General features: G+C 45.1%; 1 protein-coding gene across 1 annotated transcript in view; it reads right to left on the bottom strand.

The window, feature by feature from the left end:
* The window catches only part of LOC124616106 (insulin gene enhancer protein isl-1), a 448,316-nt gene that overhangs the window by 24,273 nt on the left and 400,949 nt on the right, over positions 1-23,094 (bottom strand). The window contains exons 7-8 of the mRNA XM_047144366.1: positions 18,140-18,149; positions 5,475-5,681 (exon numbers count right to left, since the gene is read on the bottom strand). Coding sequence (XP_047000322.1) covers positions 5,475-5,681; positions 18,140-18,149 — 217 coding nt within the window. The remainder of the gene's footprint in view (positions 1-5,474; positions 5,682-18,139; positions 18,150-23,094) is intronic.

Genomic DNA, 23,094 nt, shown 5'->3' on the forward strand with positions numbered 1-23,094 from the left:
CGAGTTCTCCGTAGTGATGCAGATGTTTGCAGCTTTTGTCAGAGATATGCTCTGGTCGCTTGATTAGAAGATTACAATTATTCACTTTAAACACGAACTAAAATTTCAGCGGCTTGCATATTTGCTATTTCTTTTTTAGAAATAATTCAACTCTGACATCGGTAGTACGTTGCAGGCGCTGCGACTGTCCTATAGAATTTTAGTTACATTTAGTTTATAGTCGTATTCTTTAGCGTTAGGCGTATTGCGCCACATATGTACATCTGGAATTTTTATTTTTGTGTTTCATAATTTCGCTAATAGCTTGTGCTACTGCCTAAACAACGGAAGTGTGATTTCCTTACAACTAGCGGAAGGCACGACTTCCGCATTTTCCTTTCATTATTTGTTGGAGGTCATCTCGTGATAATTTGCAAACATCCAGTTGCTACTGCATCTGCTCCGATTAATTATGATATTCAGTCTTATCTGAGGATTCCATTCGTAGAGAATTCCGTCAGTATAAAAATGGCTCTGAGCTCTATGGGACTTAACATCTGTGATCATCAGTCCCCTAGAACTTAGAACTATTTAAACCTAACTAACCTAAGGGCATCACACACATCCATGCCCGAGGCAGGATTCGAACCTGCGACCGTAGCAGTCACGCGGTTCCAGACTGAAGCGCCTAGAACCGCACGGCCACACCGGCCGTCAGTATAAACGCCAAATGATGGTAGAAAGGATACAACTCTGCTTCAGACATTGGTAAGTGCCTTGGAATGGTTTGCGTCGAATATATTTTTATAAAAACGCAAACTTGAAGGCTTCTGTCAGAGCCCATGAAGTGCTTCGGAAATCATCTTACTTTAATTGTACCTTCTACAGTGTAAAATTTGGAGGTTGTTCAAAGTCATTTCTTACTATTTTGCTATAAAATACAGGCGGCCACTGGTGTTTTAATTGCATTTCGTTTGACTTCGTATTCCATTTGTTTTTGCACTCGTACTGCACAGAAAATATTTGCACGGAACTGCAAATGTCGATGGTTGTGTGTGTGTGTGTGTGTGTGTGTGTGTGTGTGTGTGTCTTAGAAATGAAAGTGTTTTATTCACCCACGGTACTTGCTGTTCATAACAGTTATGCAACTTAACTCTTCGTCCTCAAACTTGCATTCAGTATTGTTCACTTCTGTCCCGGATTTAGTTTCCCGCAGTGCGTTAAGGGACATGCACAGGTGTACGGATAGGTTTCCTGACGAAAATTTTGCCGATAGGCACCTCGTTTGTAGGTTCACGTAATGCAGTGGAATAGTGGCACGTCGACACAATGTTATTATACTTTTGTGCTCAGTATTCATGATGATGCTGATGTCTCTGCTCTGATTGATGCTATGCTCTTTCATCGAATAACATTCTTCGAGAATATCGTCAGTATGATCGTCAAATGATGTAGCAACAGGAATACAGTCTTTTTTCATATCTGGTCTAGTTTCTAGTGGATGAAAATGGTGTGCGTCGAGTTTATATATATAAAGATACAAGCATTAAGGTTTCTGACAGAAGCCGTCAAACGCTTCGGAGGAGCCTCGTATTTTCATTATGCACTCTATAGCTGGCCATTACAGTAACGCCTGTTCCTCAAACGCGTATTGTAGCACGTAATTATGTGATAAGTGCCTGTGCATTAAAATTTATATGAGCTGGCACTTGGCAGCTAGTGGGTTGGACTGCTACCACCGGCATTGTATCATTAGGAAACTGGCGCTGTCTGCTTTGCTACTGTGTTGCACAAAGCATAGTGCCTATCAGTTCAGGACGTGCGAATCTCGCCTGTTTCGAGAAGAACGTTAACTCCGGCCCGAAAGATTAATAACAGATTTTTTCATACTTAGAGACAATAAAGAGATAATTACCATACGTGACTTTCAGAGAGCGTCAGAGACTAATCGTATACCGATATGCCATCACCTGTGGTTTGAAATTACATTTCCACTTCGTTGAGAGTCCAACAGTACGGAAAGAAATGTGTGAAGGTCGCCTCAATGTTTCTACTAACGCTAGTCAATGGGGCACTATTCGCGCTGAGTCATGTGGTATGTTGATGCTTCATTTTTAAGACTGGTGTGTGCGCACCTGTCATTTGCACAGTTGCTTTCTCGAGGCAGTCAGTCCGGGCGAGACTGGGCGGTACGCGGTTGCTCATGGCATTTTCGTTGCAGGTCCTAATTTAATTTCTACACAACGTTAGATTCACTGCAGTGGTTAAGTGTATCAGAAGAGGTGGACAAGCAGCCCACTCCACTATAACAGATGGTCAAGACACCTGGGGTATTGAGAAGTTTGAGTCAGTGGCAGACTTTGTTCTGGAGCTTCGGCAGATCGTAGAAACTTCCGTACAAAACCGGCGCAATAGGCATAACTTCAAGTGGTAACAATAAATAAACAACTCATTACGAAACTGTACTTTCTGTACTGAAATCCTTTTGCCACTGACGTTTCATATATACATTACTATTTACTGAAGAGAATTTTCGGAAGTTTAACAAATGAAATGAAATTTAAGTGACGAACATCGGTGGAGATGGCCGATCTCCGACGAAAATGCGTCCTGCGCGGATAAGTGAGACACTGTTAGCTGTGGTCATTAAGCAGTCTACGTCGGTGCTCGGTGGTAACGCGTAACTCGTTATCGAACGAAGAAGATACTATTTTGTAGTTGAACTTTAAATAAGTGTTTAGCCCGCGCGACGGTTGATGCGTCAATAATGTACAGTGAGCTAAGCGTGAGTGATTCTGTGCCCGATATTGTGATTAGACGTCGCGACCGTGGCACTGACTTAAAGATTTTAGTAGCTCTCATGTGGCACTGATTACACCACATCGCCAAATATTTGGGCTGCTTTGAAAATCCGCCTTATGCAAACTCATTTTTCTTTCTTTTTATTCACTCAGACCTGTTTCGACACCTTTGTGTCATATTCTGTGGGTCAAATTTTGTGGAAAGTATAGTATAAAGTTTATAATCATCGCTCTATGCTGTAAAACACAACAGGAAAGGGCACAAAAGTCGATCTATAAAAACGCAGTTTCACCAGCAGTATAATTTTTTGCTGAGCAGTTGACACCAACCGAACAAAATGCACACGTTATAATTTTTAGGCTTACAATAGATCACCCATTATAAACTTTATATTATACTTTACAGAAATAAAATTTGATACACAAAAGGTGACACACAGGCGTGGAAACACGTCTGGAGGAATAAAAAGAAATAAATATGGTTTGTACAAGGCGAATTTTCACAACAACGCAAATTTTAAATCCGAAGCACGGAAAAACGCCAAGAGGTGGTTCAAACCTTAGTAAGATGATTCTCGCCAGACTTGTTTCCTTACTCCACCCAATTGGACAAATAAATATGGTGACATCAGTTTTTCTTAAATCTGAAGCTTTGAGTATTATTGTAGTGGCAATCGTAGCGCTCCTATTGACCGCACTTTTGTACTTTCCTGGTATAAATATCTATATTAGCAACCGTACCCTACATTCAGGAACTGCAATGGATACAATGAGACGTCTTCAGGCGAAGTGAGATAAGCCGGCTCCTCTTCCAATGATTACAGAACCATCCAGTACAGAAAATTATGATTTACGATACTGCCGTGCCTGTGTTATTCTGAATTAGGATGCTCAGTTTCTTTGAACATGCATGCAGGAACTGCGGTGACTACAGCTGTTATGAAATACACTAAATGTATTTGCAGTTGCGAATATGGACAACCATCAGCTGTAGAATGGGATGATAATGAAAATTTGTGTCGAACCGCAGGATTTCCCGCTAATCTCGAACGGTCGCCTCACCATTTGGCTATCCGTGCACGACTGACAACCAGACACAAACTTCAATATATCGTCAACCATGCGTCTACAACCCGTACTCGTATATTCATTACGTACATTCCCGTACAGGTGAGAGATTTTACTTCAAAGTCACTTACCCTTTCTTGGCGGATAAATACATGTGAGCATGTCAAAAATGGTTCAAATGGCTCTAAGCGCTATGCGACTTAACTTCTGAGGTCATCAGTCGATTAGAACTTAGAACTAATTAAACCGAACTAACCTAAGGACATCACACACATCCATGCCCGAGGCAGGATTCGAACCTGCGACCGTAGCGATCGCCCGGGTCCAGACTGTAGCGCCTAGAACCGCACGGCCACTCCGGCCGGCTGTGAGCATGTCCAAAGGAACTTTGCAATATCGTATTTATCCATCAACATCGGGCAAGCCACTTTCAAGCAAAATGTCTCACCTGTACGCGAATATACCGGGTGATCAAAAAGTCAGTATAACTTTGAAAACTGAATAAATCACTGAATAATGTAGATAAAGTAGTACAAATTGACACACATGCTTGGAATGACATGGGGTTTTATTAGAACCAAAACAATACAAACGTTCAAAAATGTCCGACAGATGGCGCTTCATCTGATCAGAATAGCAATAATTAGCATAACAAAGTAAGACAAAGCAAAGATGATGTTCTTTACAGGAAATGTTCAATATGTCCATCATCATTCCTCAACAATAGCTGTAGTCGTGGAATAATGTTGTGAACAGCACTGTAAAGCATGTCTGGAGGCATTGGCGTCGGATGCTGTCTTTCAGCATCCCTAGAGATGTCGGTCGATCACGATACACTTGCGACTTCAGGTAACCCCAAAGCTAATAATCGCACAGACTGGAGTCTGGGGACCTGGGAGGCCAAGCATGAAGAAAGTGGCGGCTGAGCACACGATCATCATCAAACGACGCGCGCAAGAGATCTTTCACGCGTCTAGCAATATGGGGTGGAGCGCCATCCTGCATAAACATCGTACGTTCAAGCAGGTGTTTATCAGCCAGGCTGGGGATGATGGGATTCTGTAACATATCGGCGTACCTCTCACCCGATACGGCAGCAGTTTTGCTGTTCAGCGCCATCTGTAGGACATTTTGTGAACTTCGTTTTTTTTGTTCTAATAAGCCCCATGTAATTCCCAGGATGTGTGCCAATTTTTACTTCTATCTACATTATTCCGTGGTTTATTAAGTTTTTAAATTTAGACTGACTTTTTGATCACCCTGTACATAATGAGTGTACAAGTACAGGTTGTAGACGCATGCTTGACGACATATTGAAATTTGAGTGTGGCCCTGAGTAGAGCACGGATAGCCAAATCGTTGGCGGCCGTTCGGGATAAGCGGGAAACCCGTGTTCGAGGCCAGGTCCGGAACAAATTTTCATTGTCGACATTCCATTCTACAGCTGATGGTTGTCCATATTATTAGCAACTGCGAATACATTCCATGTATTGTGATTACTGTCGCAGTTTATTCAGCTTCACGTGGGAGTTAATGGATTCAGATTCAGTTGTGGCAGGATGAGTCAATTCTCTTTGCAATTGTGGCACACGAGTGGGCAGTCGCTGTGTGTTGAGGCACACTTACCTGACTTACCAGGTGCTGGAACGGCGGCGCGGAGGGGTCCAGGCGGTCGAGGTCTGTGTGCAGCGCGAAGTCGGAGAGCGCCTTCCAGGGCGGCTGGTAGGATTGCACCTCGATGGGGTTCATGCCGAGCGGCGACTCGTGGCGCACGGGGCTGGACGCCACCATGGGGATGCCCTGCATGGCGCCGTAGCCCAGCTTGCGGCCGTCCTGCGCAAACACAGCTGCCTCAGGCGCTGTCAGCTCCCCGTGGCCGGCTCCCCAGCAGAACTATGTCGGCGTGGGACAGACCGTCACTCCAGGCTACACTCGCACACACATCTACAAAACAAGCGGCGCTAGCAAAACACAGTTTCATCTCCTCCACCGTCACCCACACATGTTTTTGTTGTACCAGCATTAATGCTTACATTTGTGGAAGAGATTATTAATGAAACTTCCTGGCAGGTAGGAGGTAGGAGACGAGGTACTGGCAGAAGTAAAGCTGTGAGTACCGGGCGTGAGTCGTGCTTCGGTAGCTCAGATGGTAGAGCACTTGCCCGCGAAAGGCAAAGGTCCCGAGTTCGAGTCTCGGTCGGGCACACAGTTTTAATCTGCCAGGAAGTTTCATATCAGCGCACACTCCGCTGCAGAGTGAAAATCTCATTCTGGAGATTATTAATGTTAACACGACTGCGCAGGTTGTCCGAAAATTAACTACGGAAAGTACAGGGTTATTCGTAAGTACCTCTGTAGTTTCAGTAGACGACTGCACGTAAGCTGCGAGATATACAGCAAGTACATCGTATCGGTGGTTGCAGCACCTCACCAAGTCTGTAACTCATTTTACAGGTGTTCAATATGGACACCAGTTGTGACGTGGCAAACGTTAATACGTCCATGCAAATTCAATGAAGTCGCTGCTGCTGACCTGGAAGGTGGAACGGCAGCAGCTCGCTTTGGAACTCTAATCACTGGGTTACCCATTTGCAGGCACGAACTAATTGGATGTCACACTACAGAGCGGATGATTGGTTTACTGGTTCTGACACGCCTGCCCTAGTGATGCACTCTGCAACTATTTCCCGGCACATATTACGAATAGAAACTTGGTGAAGGACTCTATCTACTGCCATGTGACATTTTTCCGTATCTCTTACAGTTGTCGCACAGTCGTTTTCTCAAACTCGGAGGTAACAAGCAGTTAAATTTAAGTGCAGCCACTTACAGAGGTCCAGTGTGGACTGTAATTATAGTATGGCAGCGAAACATGGTAGACTTTCTAATGCATTAATGTGAAACTAATTTACGCTGGAAAAGAGTTGGGTTGGGTTGTTTTGGGGAAGGAGGCCAGACAGCGAGGTCATCGGTCTCTTCGGATTAGGGAAGGACGGGGAAGGAAGTTGGCCGTGCCCTTTGAAAGGAACCATCCCGGCATTTGCCTGGAGCGATTTAGGGAAATCACGGAAAACCTAAATCAGGATGGCCGGACGCGGGATTGAACCGTCGTCCTCCCGAATGCGAGTCCAGTGTTTAACCACTGCGCCACCTCGCTCGGTGGAAAAGAGTAATTCCTATTTTGGGCACCAGGTGAAAATCTGGGGCTGTGTTTGTAATGAAGATGTATAGAAATGTTTCCATATGTAATCGATTAGGAACGATCAGAAAAGGTGAAGCAAATGAGAAAGGCATAACTTTGATTTTTTTATTATTAACCGCCGCTTACATAATTTGTTCAATATGAGCACCGGAGACGGCGATGAGGTGCTATAATGCACCAGATTTGCACACAGTGGCCAAATTCTGAACTATTTTTTTTACCAGCATAAATCAGTTCCGCGCAACACTGTATATACAAAGTTTCGCAGAAATACGAAAATACAGCTCACGCTGGACCTCTCTGAGTAGCTGCCTTTGAACCACCTGATACTTACACAGTCTCATATTACTGTAATTTCAGTGACGAACTGTCACTCACTGAACCCTAAGCTGTGCGATGATTGGTACATATTGCGAAAATCGACTTAACATGAAAAATGTTAACGTAATAGTGGAAAAACAGAAAGAATTCCGTTACTCAGGAAGGAAGACTGCGCAGGATGGCTGAAGCAAGTAATATATTGGAAGTAGGTTGCCACAGCCGAAGTATGTTTTCTTCAATAAGAGAGCTCTTACAAAGACAGATAAAGTACGAAATGAAATGCTAATAAGAATACGTGACGGTGAGACTATACATAACACCAATCGTTGCCAGAATAAGAGACAGATTAATGGGACATTTGCCAGTAGTAACGTGTCTGTAGAAGGAACATTACAGATGAAAACTGATAGTGGACAATAACTAGAATATGCAAAAGCATTCGAACACACCCATGTAATGCGTAACTGACCACCAGATGTCCCGAGGATTGGGGAGAAGAGAAGTTTGTGGCACAACTTGACTAGAAGAAGGGATCGGTTGGTAGGACACTTTCTGAGGCATCAAGGGATCATCAATTTAGTATTGGAGGGCAGCGGGGAGGGTAAAAATCGTGAGGGAGACCAATAGATGAAGACACCAAGCAGATTCAGAAGGATGTAGGTTGGAGTAAGTACTGGGAGATGATGAAGGTTGCACAGGATAGAGTAATAGAGTAGCATGGAGAGCTGCATCAAACCAGTCTCAGGACTGAAGACCACAACAACAACATCAACAAAACTGACATCCATTACTGAATGGTGGATTGGGCACGTTCGGAAAGCCGATAAATTGGAAAACAAATGGGAGCCTGGCGCGGCCTACTGCGCCAACTCGCTCCTTTTGTTTGGAAGAGCCCTTGTGGCGAACGCGTGGCGCGTATCTTCGCAAAATGAGCAGCTCCCCGGACCGCTGACAAGCTGCCGGGGCCCGTGTCATCACCATATAGGTAGGTGGGGGCCACAAAAAGCCCGTGGGAATGTGGACACGGCCGGGCGGGACGCAGCTGCCGGCGGAAGCAGCTGCGGCGGACGCGTTCACGGAGACAGCCGACGCACCGCAGCTTACCCCACGTCTGTCGCGTGCTCGCCGCGCCACTTAGGGACGCATTCATACTTTGGTGTTAATGTCCGTGGCCGTGCAGCCACCAGAACCGGCTGAAGAGTCGGCCATCTGACAGGCAGATGGCGTTCAGGTCAGTCAGATTTTGATTTTTTCACGGTGGTGCACACACTGACGAGTCGAAACATAATGACCACAACGCTCATCCATAGTTGACGGTGGTTTGTAAGAAGGTAGGGTAATTCCTTCATTTTTAAGTACCCCCACCCCCGCCCTCCCTAAGAACATCAGCCCTGACATTTATCCTTCTTATCAGATCGAACTCATTTTTCGCTATCCTTTCTCACAATATGATTATCTCCTATCCTATTCAATCCTTTTCTTTGCTCTCCATGAACATGATATGGCCATCATCCTGCTTATTCTACCTCAATTGATCCCCTACCACGCGCATCCTCCCATACCAATCGTCCAATTCCATTAACACTTTGCCGTCGGCACGGCTCGTACAAATTGATTCGCTTGGCGCCGGCAACGCTAATTCGGATTTCTTGGCTTGTTTGCGGCCGTTCTTGACATTATCAGGAGATTATAAATTGTTACGTGTTACTAACCTCATCGTTAGTTTTCGTAAGTTCTCTACCCTCTCCACTGCTTTCATGAAATTTCGAAGCTATACATATAAAGCTATACATATAAAGGTATACATATAAAATTTGTTTGTTTCAAACATTTATTTAATGTTTTTGGAAAAATAATCAATTACGAATTGCACTTGAAAAGGCGATCGTCATTATCCGGTTTATTTTGCTGTGGTAAAAATGTAAAAATGATAATATTTGTCTGAATCGGTTGCGGGACATCGTTCTGCAAAATATCGGTGTGTCTATCAAAGGATTCATTGACCAATAGCTATCGATCCTTCCTTACAGTTCCCATAAGGATAGCAAGCCCAAACCATTTTCTAAGTTCGGACCCCGTAACGTTGACAAATTTGGCATTTTTTAAATCCAGTTTTCTTCTTTTGCAATTTTGATTGCAGTGCTTGTTGTTTTCGTTGCTAATATACTCAAGTAGATCGTTCCCAATATGTATTTCGACAATATCCTCGACGCTCTGTGTATCTTTGGGAAATATGTTTGGACCCAGAGATCCTTTAAATTTATTACTGCTCCTCGGCAAATCAAAGTCTGACCACTGTGCACTGTCCTCTTCGTCTGATTCATCCGAATCAGTTGGCGACCGTATCGTTCGCCGAATTCTTCTTGGACGTATTTCACATCTTCCGACGATTCTGTTTCACTTTCATTTTTTCGATATCCAATGTCTTCTCCCCAATCGGCCAAGACGTCCGGAACGCCAAACAAGACACCCGCGCATTCACCGTAAATAATCGTATCGTCTCTTTCGTCTGCCATGATGAAAGGGCACAAGTAGTTATAAAACAAAAAACTTGTTGACGTGTGTAACTTATTGGGCGATGCAATGCACACGACACCACTGTGGTGTCGCCGGCAGTTGACCGCTATATCGCGTACCACACCACTGTGGTGTCGTCGGACGGCAGAGTGTTAAGATACCACTCCTCTCAGCACCACTTAACCCCCAAACTTTCAGCTTGCCTTTGCGTAATGGAGGACCTAAAATTAACTTCTTGTAAAAAAAACACCATAAATATTTTTTACTTTATAAACGCTTTCGGTCGAAGAGCAGCATCTGAACCGCTGCCGATTATGACGAGAGACGGAATGAAATCACAATAAAGGGAAAAGAAACCACATCAGCAGTTAAGAAATAAGTGGCTTAAATCTGACGTGGTCGCAATTCTCTTCAACACCTATGAAAAAAACGTCCTAAAGCGGAAACCACTGATAAATGGAGAAACACCATGATTATATATATATATATATATAATTTTAAATACACTTTGGGCTTTCACGCTCGGCGTCTTCTTCGGTTAAAACTTCCCGGCCAAGAGGCCGTAATCGATGCATCCTGATGTTTCATCACCAGCTGTGGGAGACATGTTCCGAGGTAAAACGGCGCCTGCATCTACTAAAGCCCAATCGGACAGTTGGTGCTAAGCGGAAACGGGAAGGAACAACCGTAACTAAACCAAAACCAGGCTGGTCTCGTGTACTGACGCACAGGAATCGTCGAATATTGCGAAGAGTGGTTTATAAGAATTTGCATGAAATCAGCAGAAGGGATGACTCGTACGTTCCAAAGTACTACCTGCAGTCCAGTTAACACAATAAGTGTGAGTAGGTAGTTAAAAAGAAGGGCGTGCAATGGTCGAGTAGCTCCTCGTAAGAAACCGCGTTACTGAAATCAATGGTAAGCGACGATTGAGACTGTGTACACAGGGGCGCCACTGGACTGTGTATGACTGAAAGCGAGTGATCTGGAGTGATGAATCACGCTATACACTGTGAGCATCCCATGGAAAGGTCTGAGTTTGGCAAAATCCAGGAGAACCATAACCTCCATTGTGTGTGGTGCCAACAATGAGGAGATGTGGGACTGTTTTTCGTGATTATGGTGTGATCTCCTTATTGCTTTTAAGAAAAAGCAATGTTTGGAAGAATATGAACACTTTTCACAGCATTCTGTACTACGTACAGCAGAGAAACAGTTCGGAGTCGGTAATTGACTGTATCAGCATTGCAATGCAACCTGTCATCAAAAAATGGCTCTAAGCACTTTGGGACTTAAGAAATGGCTGTAAGCACTATGGGACTTAACATCTGTGGTCATGAGTCCCCTAGACTTAGAAACTACTTAAACCTAACTAACCTAAGGACATCACACACATCCATGCCCGAGGCAGGATTCGAACCTGCGACCGTAGCAGCCGCGTGGTTCCGGACTGAAGCGCCTAGAACCGCTCGGCCACTGGCTAGGCTTCAACCGATATGGTCACGAGCCCAGAAGAGAAGCTGAAGATGATATCGTGCTGTTACCAAAAGCACCCGCGTCGGTCGTCCTCTTCCATAGCCCATTAACGCCAAATTAGGCCACACTGTCCAAACGGATACGTTCGTCGTTCGTCCCCATTGGTTTCTGAGGTTATTTCACTCAATGTTGTTTGTCAGTACTGACAACTCTACGCAAACGTCGCTGCTCTCGGTCGTCAAATGGAGGTCTTCGGCCACTGTGCCGGCCGGAGTGGCCGTGCGGTTCTAGGCGCTACAGTCTGGAACCGAGCGACCGCTACGGTCGCAGGTTCGAATCCTGACTCAGGCATGGATGTGTGTGATATCCTTGGGGTAGTTAGGTTTAATTAGTTCTAAGTTCTGGGCGACTGATGACCTGAGAAGTTAAGTCGCACAGTTCTCAGAGCCATTTGAACCATTTTGAGCCAGCCACTGTGCTGTGTGTTGAGAGGTAATGCCTGAAATATGATATTCTCAGCACAATCTCACATTGTCCATCTCGGAATATTGAATTCCCTAACGATTTCCGAAACGGAATGTCCCATGCGTCACCTCAGTCTTCATCATTTACTGGCATGTTAGATACATTGATCAGGGGAGAGAGCGGCTTCGCCAAACCACCACCAGATTCCTGTGCCCACGCGGTCGACGCCCTCTGTTCGTGGGGCTTGGCAGGCTGAGGGGAGGTAGCGGTAGCCTAGCAGCGGGGATTTGCTGCGCCGAGGTGAGCATCGCCAGCAGCAGACGCGTTAATGGCGACACGTCCGCTTCGGTCGGCACGCTACACTGCGCCCCATTGTCGCCTGTGCTGTACCGTGCCCGGCCAGCTGCCGCACCAGCCCGCCCTTCCCTGCCTGCGTCTGTCCGTGTCTCCGCGCGGCAGCTTCAGCCACACGACTCACGTTTCCATAGCAGGCCGCATCCTTTTTTTTATTCTCGCGCACGTACTCGTCAATAATCCCGGCCCACACGGTAGCTGCACTCGTGATGTTCCTTATACGTGACACCTCCGACAAGTCTCCTCCCCACCGCGTCTGAACCCCTCTCCTGAGTCGCTCCTCTAAAAGCAACACAAAGGCTCGCCCCTGCTTTGCAGAAATAATACGCGTAAACGGTCGTTACAAGGATTAATAATCCCGGAAAGTGTTGCGCCGTTAGCCTGTTGTAAGGGGATATGTGTGAAAATTGTGCTAGTCCCTGCGAGTTCTATTTTATATATATATATATATATATATATATATATATATATATATATATATATATATATATATATATATAAAATATGTTGTTTGAGGCCTGCGCTTAGTGTCTGAGTTTTTATACAGGGTTTGGACAAAACATGCAAACACCGCGAAAAATGCATGCTTCGACATAAATTCAGATGCTAGCCAAGCCTAGAAGTTGTGCTGTTGTATTTGACCGCGGATTCTGTCAGAGAAAACAAAGGACCTGGAAGAGCAGTTGAGCGGAATGGACAGTGTCTTGAAAGGAGGATATATGATGAACATCAACAAAAGCAAAACGAGGATAATGGAATGCAGTCGAATTAAGTCGGGTGATACTGAGAGAATTAGATTAGGAAATGACACACTTAAAGTAGTCGATGAGTTTTGCTATTTTAAGAGCAAAATAACTAATGATGGTCGAAGTACAGAGGATATAAAATGTAGACTGGCAATGGCAAGGAAAGCGTTTCTGAAGAAGGGAAATCTTCCTGGCAGATTAAAACTGTGTGCCGGACCGAGACTCGAACTCGGGACCTTTGCCTTTCGCGGGCAAGTGCTCTACCACTGGCAGAAGTAGAGCTGAGAGGACGGGGCGTGAGTCGTGCTTGGGTAGCTCAGTTGGTAGAGTACTTGCCCGCGAAAGGCAAAGGTCCCGAGTTCGAGTCTAGGTTCGGCACACAGTTTTAATCTGCCAGGAAGTTTCATATCAGCGCACACTCCGCTGCAGAGTGAAAATCTCATTCTGGAAGAGAAATTTGTTAACATCGAGCACAGATTTAAATGTCAGGAAGTCGTTCCTGAAAGTATTTGTATGGAGTGTAGCCATATATGGAAGTGAAACAAGGACGATAAATAGTTTGGACAAGAAGAGAATAGAAGCTTTCGAAATGTGGCGCTACAGAAGAATGCTGAGGATGAGATGGGTAGATCACGTAAGTAATGAGGAGGTATTGAATAGAATGGAGGAGAAGAGAAGTTTGTGGCACAACTTGGCTAGAAGAAGGGATCGGTTGGTAGGACATGTTCTGAGGCATCACGGGATCACCAATTTAGTATCGGAGGGCAGCGTGGAGGGTAAAAATCGTAGAGGGAGACCAAGAGATGAATACACTAAGCAGAATCAGAAGGATGTAGGTTGCAGTAGGTACTGGGAGATGAAGAAGCTTGCACAGGATAGAGTAGCATGGAGAGCTGCATCAAACCAGTCTCAGGACTGAAGACCACAACAACAACAACAACTACTACTACTACTAATACTACCACCAACATTTTACCACGACAGGCACCTGTGCGACTCCCTCAATACTTTTCAAGTGTTAGTTGTGGACAGAACAGTGTTCTGTGTAGCTGTGAATGTATTACGTCACGGTTAAGTGATACCGAACGTGAGCAAACTGTTGGTGCTCGTATCATGGGTGCTTCAGTAACCAACGTACCCGAAGTATTATTTTGGTGTTTCAAGAGGCACCATATAGAAGATTTATACTGCATCGGGGAAAAACATCATCTGCTAAATCACAACGCGGATGGAACTGCACGTTATGTGATCGTTACAGACTGTCACTAAGGAAGATTACAGCCGTAAAAGTCACTGAAGAACTGAATGTCGTACTTGCGGACCCTGTCAGCACCAAAACAACACGAAGAGAGCTTCAGAAGCAGGGAACTGCAGGGCGCGCTGGAATTCCAAAACCGTTCCTCACTGGTGAAAATTGCCTAAAAAGAAAGCGTGGCACAGAAGCCGTAAAATCTGAACTATGGAGCTAAGAACTGAAGTGATCGTAAGGCACTATTGGCTAGGAAGCCCCACCTGGGGTTGTTCGCCTGCCTCGTGCAAGTCTTTCTATTTGACAGCACCTCGGCTACTTTCGCTTCGATGATGCTGGAATGACGACGAGGGCAGAACAACACCCAGTCCCCGAGTGGGTGAAACCTCCGACCGAACAGGGAATCGAACCCTAGTCCCACTCACGCTAGTCAGCCACGCTGACAACTCAACTGCTTATTCATTTGGTCTGATGAGCCTTGTTTCACACCGCTTACAACTTCTGGCCGTGTTTATGTCCCAGGAATGAAATATAGCGGGGGTTCGGTAATGATTTGCGGAACCATATCGTGCTATTCCACGGGCCCCATGTGTACTCTCCATGGTCTAATTACTGCCACGTTGTATGTGATATTTTTGACTTGTCAGGTCCATCCCACGATATTATGGTGACGCTGGTTTTCAAGACGAAAGGGCTCCTATCCGCAGAGCTCCAATCATCCACAACTGGTTTTGTAAGCACGAGCATGAACTGTCGTATCTCCCCTGGCCACCAGTCACTAGATCTCAATATTATTGAACCTTTGTGGTCTACCTTGGAGACAACGATCAGTGATCGCTATCCACCTCCACCATCGTTAGATGAAATTGCCACTGTTTTGCGGGAAGTATGGAATAAGATTCACTTTCAAAACCGTACAGGGCCTGTATTTATCCGTCATGACACGACTGGAAGCTTTTATGAATCCCAACGGTTTTCCTGTACTGTATTAGGCATGGCAGCGTGTTGTGGTTTTGGTGTTTCCATATTCTTACCCACTCCAGTACGTAAAGGATGAGCCAGAACTCTGAAAAAAAATTCAGTGGTGATAGTATGGACCAAAACAAGGGAAAACTGTCTGTTAAACATGGGCTCTAAAGCACATGCCTAAAGAACACTTTTTCATCTAAGCTATTGTGAAACACGTATCTTATACTGAACATGTGGTCAAAGGTATGCATTTTAAGGTCCATGTTTACGGGTACTTTTTTTCATATATTGGTCCATACTATCGCCTCTGTACTTTCGCCGGTAGAGTACTGATTCACCCTACATATACAGACATCATTATCCTATTACGAAAGTGGGAGGGAGATTCTTAGTCTTGTCAGGATCAACTACAGCGTAGGACATTGAGGCTATTTTTCTGGAAACAATTCTTCCATAGCTATGCTGTTTCATCATTCACCATCTGTTTCAAGGCTGGAATCCCACTGTCGCGCAGTTATGTTTATTAAAGCCCGACAAGCTATAACCGTACAGCACACACCGAACTCATGACATGTAACACGCATCAGCTGTACTTTTATTACCTGCTGGGAAAAATAGTTTATGGTCCTGCTGTTTTTTGTTAAAATGCCTCGTTTCGATGTATAATCCTTATCATCAGAGTTTGATAACTCATGTTTCCTGCTAGCTTACTATTTTCGACTGCGCCTAATGGCGTATTAACTTTAAGAACTTTGATAATGTAGTCCCAAGACATGTTTTGAATTTATCACACTTTTTCACAATGGGAGCGTAATAATCTCCGAACCGATTCGTGGTATTGTTGTACGGTAGGTTCACAGCGGATAACCTTCGATTGTAGAGCTTCAATAAAGTGAATTGAGCACAGAAGGACTGAACAGCTCTTATACGATACTGCAGTGCCTGTGATATCCTGAATTATGATGCAAAGTTCCTTTCGACATGCATGCATGCCCAAAGGAACGTGCTACTGCGACGACTACAGCTATTAGGAAAAGCAATGAGTGTATTCGCAGTTGGTGCATTTGAACAACCATCAGTTGTAGAATGGAATGACGAGAATAAAAATTCGTGCCGGGTCGAGAATCGAAACCGGACTGCGGGTGGAGAAGATCGGGAGAACGTGACGAGCGTGGCTTTTAATATTTGACTATTACAAGCCTTGATGCACCGAAAATGATGGCTCATGACAACAGGTTGTGCTTCTTAGTTGTCCATACTCTACCCTCTCTGTATGTTTACAGAATGGTCTAGTGTCTATAAGCTGAGACTCGAACCGCAGAAGACGTACCGAAGCCAGTAACAAAATCTACCACACAGCGCCTCGGTCATTCGTGATTACGGGTCTTACATTTTTAGTGAACCGAAAGGAAACGTTGGGGACACTGTTTTTGAACGTTCATGGTATGAGCAATATAACGGAATAGTTAAGTGACTCGGGAAAAGGAATCCTATAAAATCGTGGCTCTTTCAGTTTGTCCACCAGTTGCCGAAATCGCTCTATGTGAAGGTAATCACAATGTGTTCATCAAGACCAGTGGCTTTCTTGCGCCAGAAGAAGCTGAATAATTGATCCGTACGTACAGTTTTCGCTACGAAGTGGCATTTAATTTTGAAAATAAAACAAAATGCGTGTATGTGTGTTTTTGTAAAATAGTTGAGAACAACTAACATGGAAGAGGAACCTAAAATACTGTTCGTAGCTTCCCATACTATTCGTAATGACCCGTACCTAACTAAAAACGAAATGCGTGCCGATACAACAGGCATTGGCCACGTCTTCCTATGAACTAACCTTATGGTTCAAGGTGTGCGGTACTACCTTACCTCCACTATTAGCAGAGGAACGTGCACTTTATTAGACCGTGACGCTGCAACTTCGTGCCTTAACGTAATTGCATCCTGCAATTTCCTTTTGTTCGCTTTTTCTCCGGCACAGTGCATATCACAGTGACTGGACCGCATCCTGGTCAATGTTACCAGACGATATATATGCACTTGAGACTGTCACTGCTTCGGATTTTAGCGCTTATTCACCAATAAACCTGGAAGCTTCACGTATCACTTACCGTGTATCATGCGCAGTAATACTAATTTTAATGCACTTCTGCTGCTAATTTATTTAGATTTTATTAAAACGACTCTTTATTTCACTCAGCGTGGTCGCCTAAGTTGTACTCACTGTTACAAATTGAATACATTTCTATATTTTCACTGCCAATACTATATGCCTTCGAAGAGAATCATGTGTGTATATGTTCCTACCTACCCAGAAACGACAAACCGCTGCTCTATTATCATTGAACTGACACTTATTTTATCCACTGCAGTGGACCCCACGTACGATCATTTTATCCACTGCAGTGGACCCCACGTACGATCGGGGATCGCGTCCCAATAAGACACAGAGATTTGATCCGTTACAACATCCTACGAATGCGCACATCCCGATGCACAATAAAGATTTGTTCTAGAATGACAATGTTTGAGAAAACTGCGCGGGCATAATCACCAAATTTAACGGAGTCGCTAAATAAAACAACTTTGTCACTGATGTCCAAGGCTGTGATACTGGATATCAACACGATATCGACCTTTTCCGTAATTGGTAAACGGTCCATTTTAACACGGGTAATGTATCACGAAGCAAATACAATCAGCACTGGCGGAATGTTATGTGATACCACGTACTTATACGTTTGTGACTATTTCTTTACGTACTACACGGATATGTAATAAAAATGGGAGTTCCTATTTAAAAAACCCTGTCGATATCCGTTTAACCTATGGCAGCGGCATCTAGCGGGCCAACCATAGCGCCATCTGGTTTCCCCCTTCAAGCTAGACAAGGTTCGTTCTTTGTAGTTTTTTCGTTTGATGCTTATTTCGTGAGATATTTGGCCCGGTCACGATCAATGGGCCACCCTGTGATGTCCCCTAAAGATGCCCACACTTTGACTACCCTGCATCTGAAGAATAGTCTAAAGTACGGCGAAGTTGCGTGTGGCTTGAAGACAAGTAAAAGGGATAGATTCTTATTTGTGCAAGACGAAACGGAGGTTTACTCTTTTTCGTAAATGCTGAGCTAATGCAGGGTAACTCCCCCTCCCCTCCCCTCCTCGTTTTTGCAGGGTATTATTACCGATGTAATTTTTTTTTTTTTTCGGTGAAGTCGTGAGTGGCTGCGAAAGCCAGGGAAGGAGAGCTCCTCTCGTAAACGGATAGAAGAAACTTGAGTTCGATGAAATTTTCTGCTGTTACGCCAAGAATTTGGCGTACTCCAGATGTCGTCTCCCAAGGCGGCTGCCACGTTCTTTGGTACGATAGAACTCTTCTTTCTGAGCCCCGCGTTTCAGACTCGCGCGTGACGCAGCATGCGTGTCTGGGAACGTTCGCCGCCGGGCAGGTTTCTCTTGGCGAACCTGCTCGCCCGGCGCGGAAGATGGGCGTTTCGCATCGACCGCGCCGCGAGTCCCGAGGACAATGCCCCACCGGCGGAGACAAAAGGAGCATGGCAGGAGGGCAGCTGGAGTAGCAGAGGCGCGCCGCGGTGTGCGGTTCTGCTCTGTTCTGCCCTGTCCCGTCCCGTCGTGGTGTTGACCGTCACCCGAGCCGAGCCGCGCCGCGCCGCGCGGCGCGCCTGCTCGCTGGGACCGGCGCGCCGCCTGTGTACTCAGCCGACACGCCGTGCCACGCCACGTTCTGCGCGGAACCGACCGCCGAACAGCGGCGTCCGATTACCGCTGGCTGCTGGCTGCCGGCTGCCGGCGCAGGGACCCAAATTTTCACACACGCCTCCTGCGTTCCCAAAGCTCCGCCCGCGTTGGGAGGCACTACTCTCCACCGCCTTGATCCCAAGACAAAGCAACTCGCTGCTGGTTTACTAGCTCACGTAGAAGTCCTTTTCGTGTAGGCGCATGCGCAGGAATTTAGAAGTGTTAGCCGGCCGCAGTGGCCGAGCGGTTCTAGGCGCTTCAGTCCGGAACCGCGCGACTGCTACAGTCGCAGGTTCGAATCCTGCCTCGGGCATGGATGTGTGTGGTGTCCTTGGGTTAGTTAGTTTTAAGTAGTTCTAAGTTCTAGGGGACTGATGACCTTAGAAGTTGAGTCCCATAGTGCTCAGAGCCATTTGAAGCAGTTTTTAGAAGTGTTATTTCAGGCGCGTAGGTTATCACTGTATGTTCTAAAACATCCCTTTGGTATCACATCCATTGTCAGGTTATACACTTAGACGACTTAAATTCAAGGTCATTCCCTCCTTCCACCCGGCTTAGGGAACTACCGGGAACTGATCAAGTTCACCCAGGGGAATCTCCCACACAGCTTAGGCAACTGTGCGATAGTAGTCACGTCACATAAAACTGGAGGGGAAACCTCTCCCTCTATGCCAATAGGAGCACAATTGTCTGTAGCTTGTTTGTGTGTGTGTGTGTGTGTGTGTGTGTGTGTGTGTGTGTGTGTGTGTGTGTGTGTTGACATACTCACGCTTTTTTGAGAGTTATCTCTACTTCTCATAGCCTGAATGTGTTGGCACACCTACAGCTTGCAATGTATGGGCTACAGCCCCTCAGCCTGTGCACAAAATCTGGAAGATTCGCCAGCCGCAAACAACATGCAATATCATATTGCTGAAGAGCATTCATGTAATACCTAATAACGTTTTTCTGGGGAAATAAAATTTCTGGGTGTGGTCTTGGTTCGTTGGGGTGGAGGGAGCGCTAAAACAATATTTTTATTTCTGGGAGAGAGGAAATTGACTTTCCGCGAGCAAGTAATTTCTCTCCCGAAAGCGTGTATGGTGTAGGGTGTAAGTACAAATACATACGAATTTATATGATACTTTATATTTTTGGGCCACAGTCATGTAACAATTTTGAATGGTATTTGCTCATTTCACTGTACAAACTTCTTTATCTTGTATTACCATCATGATTTCGCCCTTGAGCCATTATTAAGAACGACAATGTTGGTTATGATTAGACTTCGTTGCACCCGACATTGTTGTGCTTGATACTCACTGGCTTAAGGCCGAAATAATGATAGCAATATGAAATATAAAAGTTTGTACAGTCAAATGCTGGAAATATCATTCAAATAGATTTGTGTGCTTCTAGAGAGTGGGATTTAATGACGCGTTTTGTCATATTGTACGACATAACAAATTTCATGTTGGATGACATAATGGCAGATAAATCGGAAAGGTAGGTCTCTTCTTTTGCATTCCTAACTCTGTCTAGGACATATTCGCCTTTTTTATGCTATGATAGCATTTTTTATTCTGGGTAAGTAATGTTTATACTTCCCGTCGTTCCAAAAAAAATTTCGAGACTGGTTTAATAAAGAATAGTGAAGATGGTGACCTTGCAGGGATTGGAAGCTCCTCTTGATTTTGTTTTCATATTTAAGATTTAATTTTTTTTAAACACCGCCTTATGCCAAACAGAATTGATTTCTTTTTATTCACCAGGACATGTATTGACATCTATGTGTCATCGTCTGTGGATCAATTTTACACTACTGGCCATTAAAATTGCTACACCAAGAAGAAATGCAGATGATAAACGGTTATTCGTTGGACAAATATATTATACTAGAGCCGGCCGCGGTGGCCGTGCGGTTCTAGGCGCTGCAGTCCAGAATCGCAGGACTGCTACGGTCGCAGGTTCGGATACTGCCTCGGGCATGGATGTATGTGATGTCCTTAGGTTAGTTAGGTTTAAGTAGTTCTAAGTTCTAAGGGACGAATGACCACAGATGTTAAGTCCCATAGTGCTCAGAGCCATTTGAACAATTTATTATACTAGAACTGACTTATGATTACATTTTGACGCAATTTGGGTGCATAGATCCTGAGAAATCAGTACCCAGAACTACCACCTCTGGCCGTAATAACGGCCCTGATACGCCTGGACATTGAGTCAAACAGAGCTTGAATGGCGTGTACAGGTACAGCTGCCCATGCAGCTTCAACACGATACCACAGTTCATCAAGAGTAGTGACTGGCGTATTGTGACGAGCCACTTGCTCGGCCACCATTGGTGAGAGATCTGGAGAATGTGCTGGCCAGGGCAGCAGTCGAACATTTTCTGTGTCCAGAAAGGCCCGTACAGGACCTGCAACATGCTGTCGTGCAGTATCCTTCTGAAATTTAGGGTTTCGCATGGATCGAATGAAAGGTAGAGCCAAGGGTCGTAACACATCTGAAACGTAACGTCCACTGTTCAAAGTGCCGTCAATGCGAACAATAGGTGACCGAGACGTGTAACCAATGGCACCCCACACCATCACTCCGGGTGATACGCCAGTATAGCGATGAAGAATAAACGCTTACAATGTGCGTTCACCGCGATGTCGCCAAACACGGATGCGACCATCATGATGCTGTAAACAGAACCTGGATTCATCCGAAAAAATGACGTTTTGCCATTCGTGCACCCAGGTTCGTCGTTGCGTACACCATCGCAGGAGCTCCTGTCTGTGATGTAGCGTCAAGGGTAACCGCAGCCATGGTCTCCGAACTGATAGTCCATGCTGCTGCAAACGTCGTCGAACTGTTCGTGCAGATGGTTGTTGTCTTGCAAACGTCCCCATCTGTTGACTCAGGGATCGAGACGAGGCTGCACGATCCGTTACAGCCATGCGGATAAGATTCCTGTCATCTCGACTGCTAGTGATACGAGGCCGTTGGGATCCAGCATGGCGTTCCGTATTACCCTCCTGAACCCACCAATTCCATATTCTGCTAACAGTCATTGGATCACGACCAACGCGAGCAGCATGTCGCGATACAATAAACCACAATCGCGATAGGCTACAATCCGACTTTTATCAGAGTCGGAAACGTGATGGTACACATTTCTCCTCCTTACACGAGGCATCACAACAACGTTTCACCAGGCAACACCGTTCAACTTCTGCTTGTGTATGAGAAATTGATTGGAAACGTGCTCATGTCAGCACGTTGTAGGTGTCGCCACCGGCGCCAACCTTTTGTGAGTGCTCTGAAAAGCTAATCATTTGCATATCACAGAATCTTCTTCCTGTCGGTTAAAATTCGTGTCTGTAGCAAGTCATCTTCGTGGTGTAGCAATTTTAATGGCCAGTAGTGTATTTATGTGAAATATAGTGCGAATGTCATGGTCGTCTCTCTATTTTAGGTCTAAAAATTGTAACATGTACATTTTGTTTCGTTTGTTTCAATTAGTCACCAGAAAAGTATAATGCTAGCGAAGCTACCAGGTAACAGCCTGGTTGTGGCTAAGCCATGCCTCTGCAGTATCCTTTCTCCCAGGAGTGCTAGGCCCATAAGTTTCCCAGGAGAGATTCTGTGAAGTGTGGAAGGCAGGTACTGGCTGCAGTAGAACTTTGAGGACGGGTCGCAAGTCGTGCTTGGGTATTTCAGATGGTCGAGCACTTGCTCGCGAAAGGCAAAAGTCCCGATTTCGAGTTTCGTGCTGGCAAACATTTTTAATCAGCCAGGAAAATTATCAGCATTATTATTTATTTACAATGTTTAGTATGCATATAGATGAAGGAGCTTGCACAGAATAGAGTAGCATGGAGAGCTGCATCAAACCAGTCTCAGGACTGAAGACCACAACAGCAACAGTATGCGTATGCGCCACAGAGGAGCTTCAACCTCCGAGCTGAGCGGAATGACAGCATTGTGCTCTTAGCACGAAGCGATGGAAGTGTCGACTGTGAAAGTAATCTTTGTAGCAGAGCTTTGTGTGAGATGCATGAGGGAACAGTGTCATGTGAAAAACGATGCTACAAATGCTGCCATCCGTAGAGATGAAACTGTGCCCTCGAAATTCGTACTGATCGACATAAATACTTCCTACGAAAAAGCTGCTGATTTTTGTGCTTCAAATTATCTCACAAAAATCTCTGTAGAGACTGCAAAG

Source organism: Schistocerca americana, chromosome 5 (genome assembly GCF_021461395.2).
Source record: "Schistocerca americana isolate TAMUIC-IGC-003095 chromosome 5, iqSchAmer2.1, whole genome shotgun sequence".
In the NCBI taxonomy this organism is placed as follows: domain Eukaryota; kingdom Metazoa; phylum Arthropoda; class Insecta; order Orthoptera; family Acrididae; genus Schistocerca; species Schistocerca americana.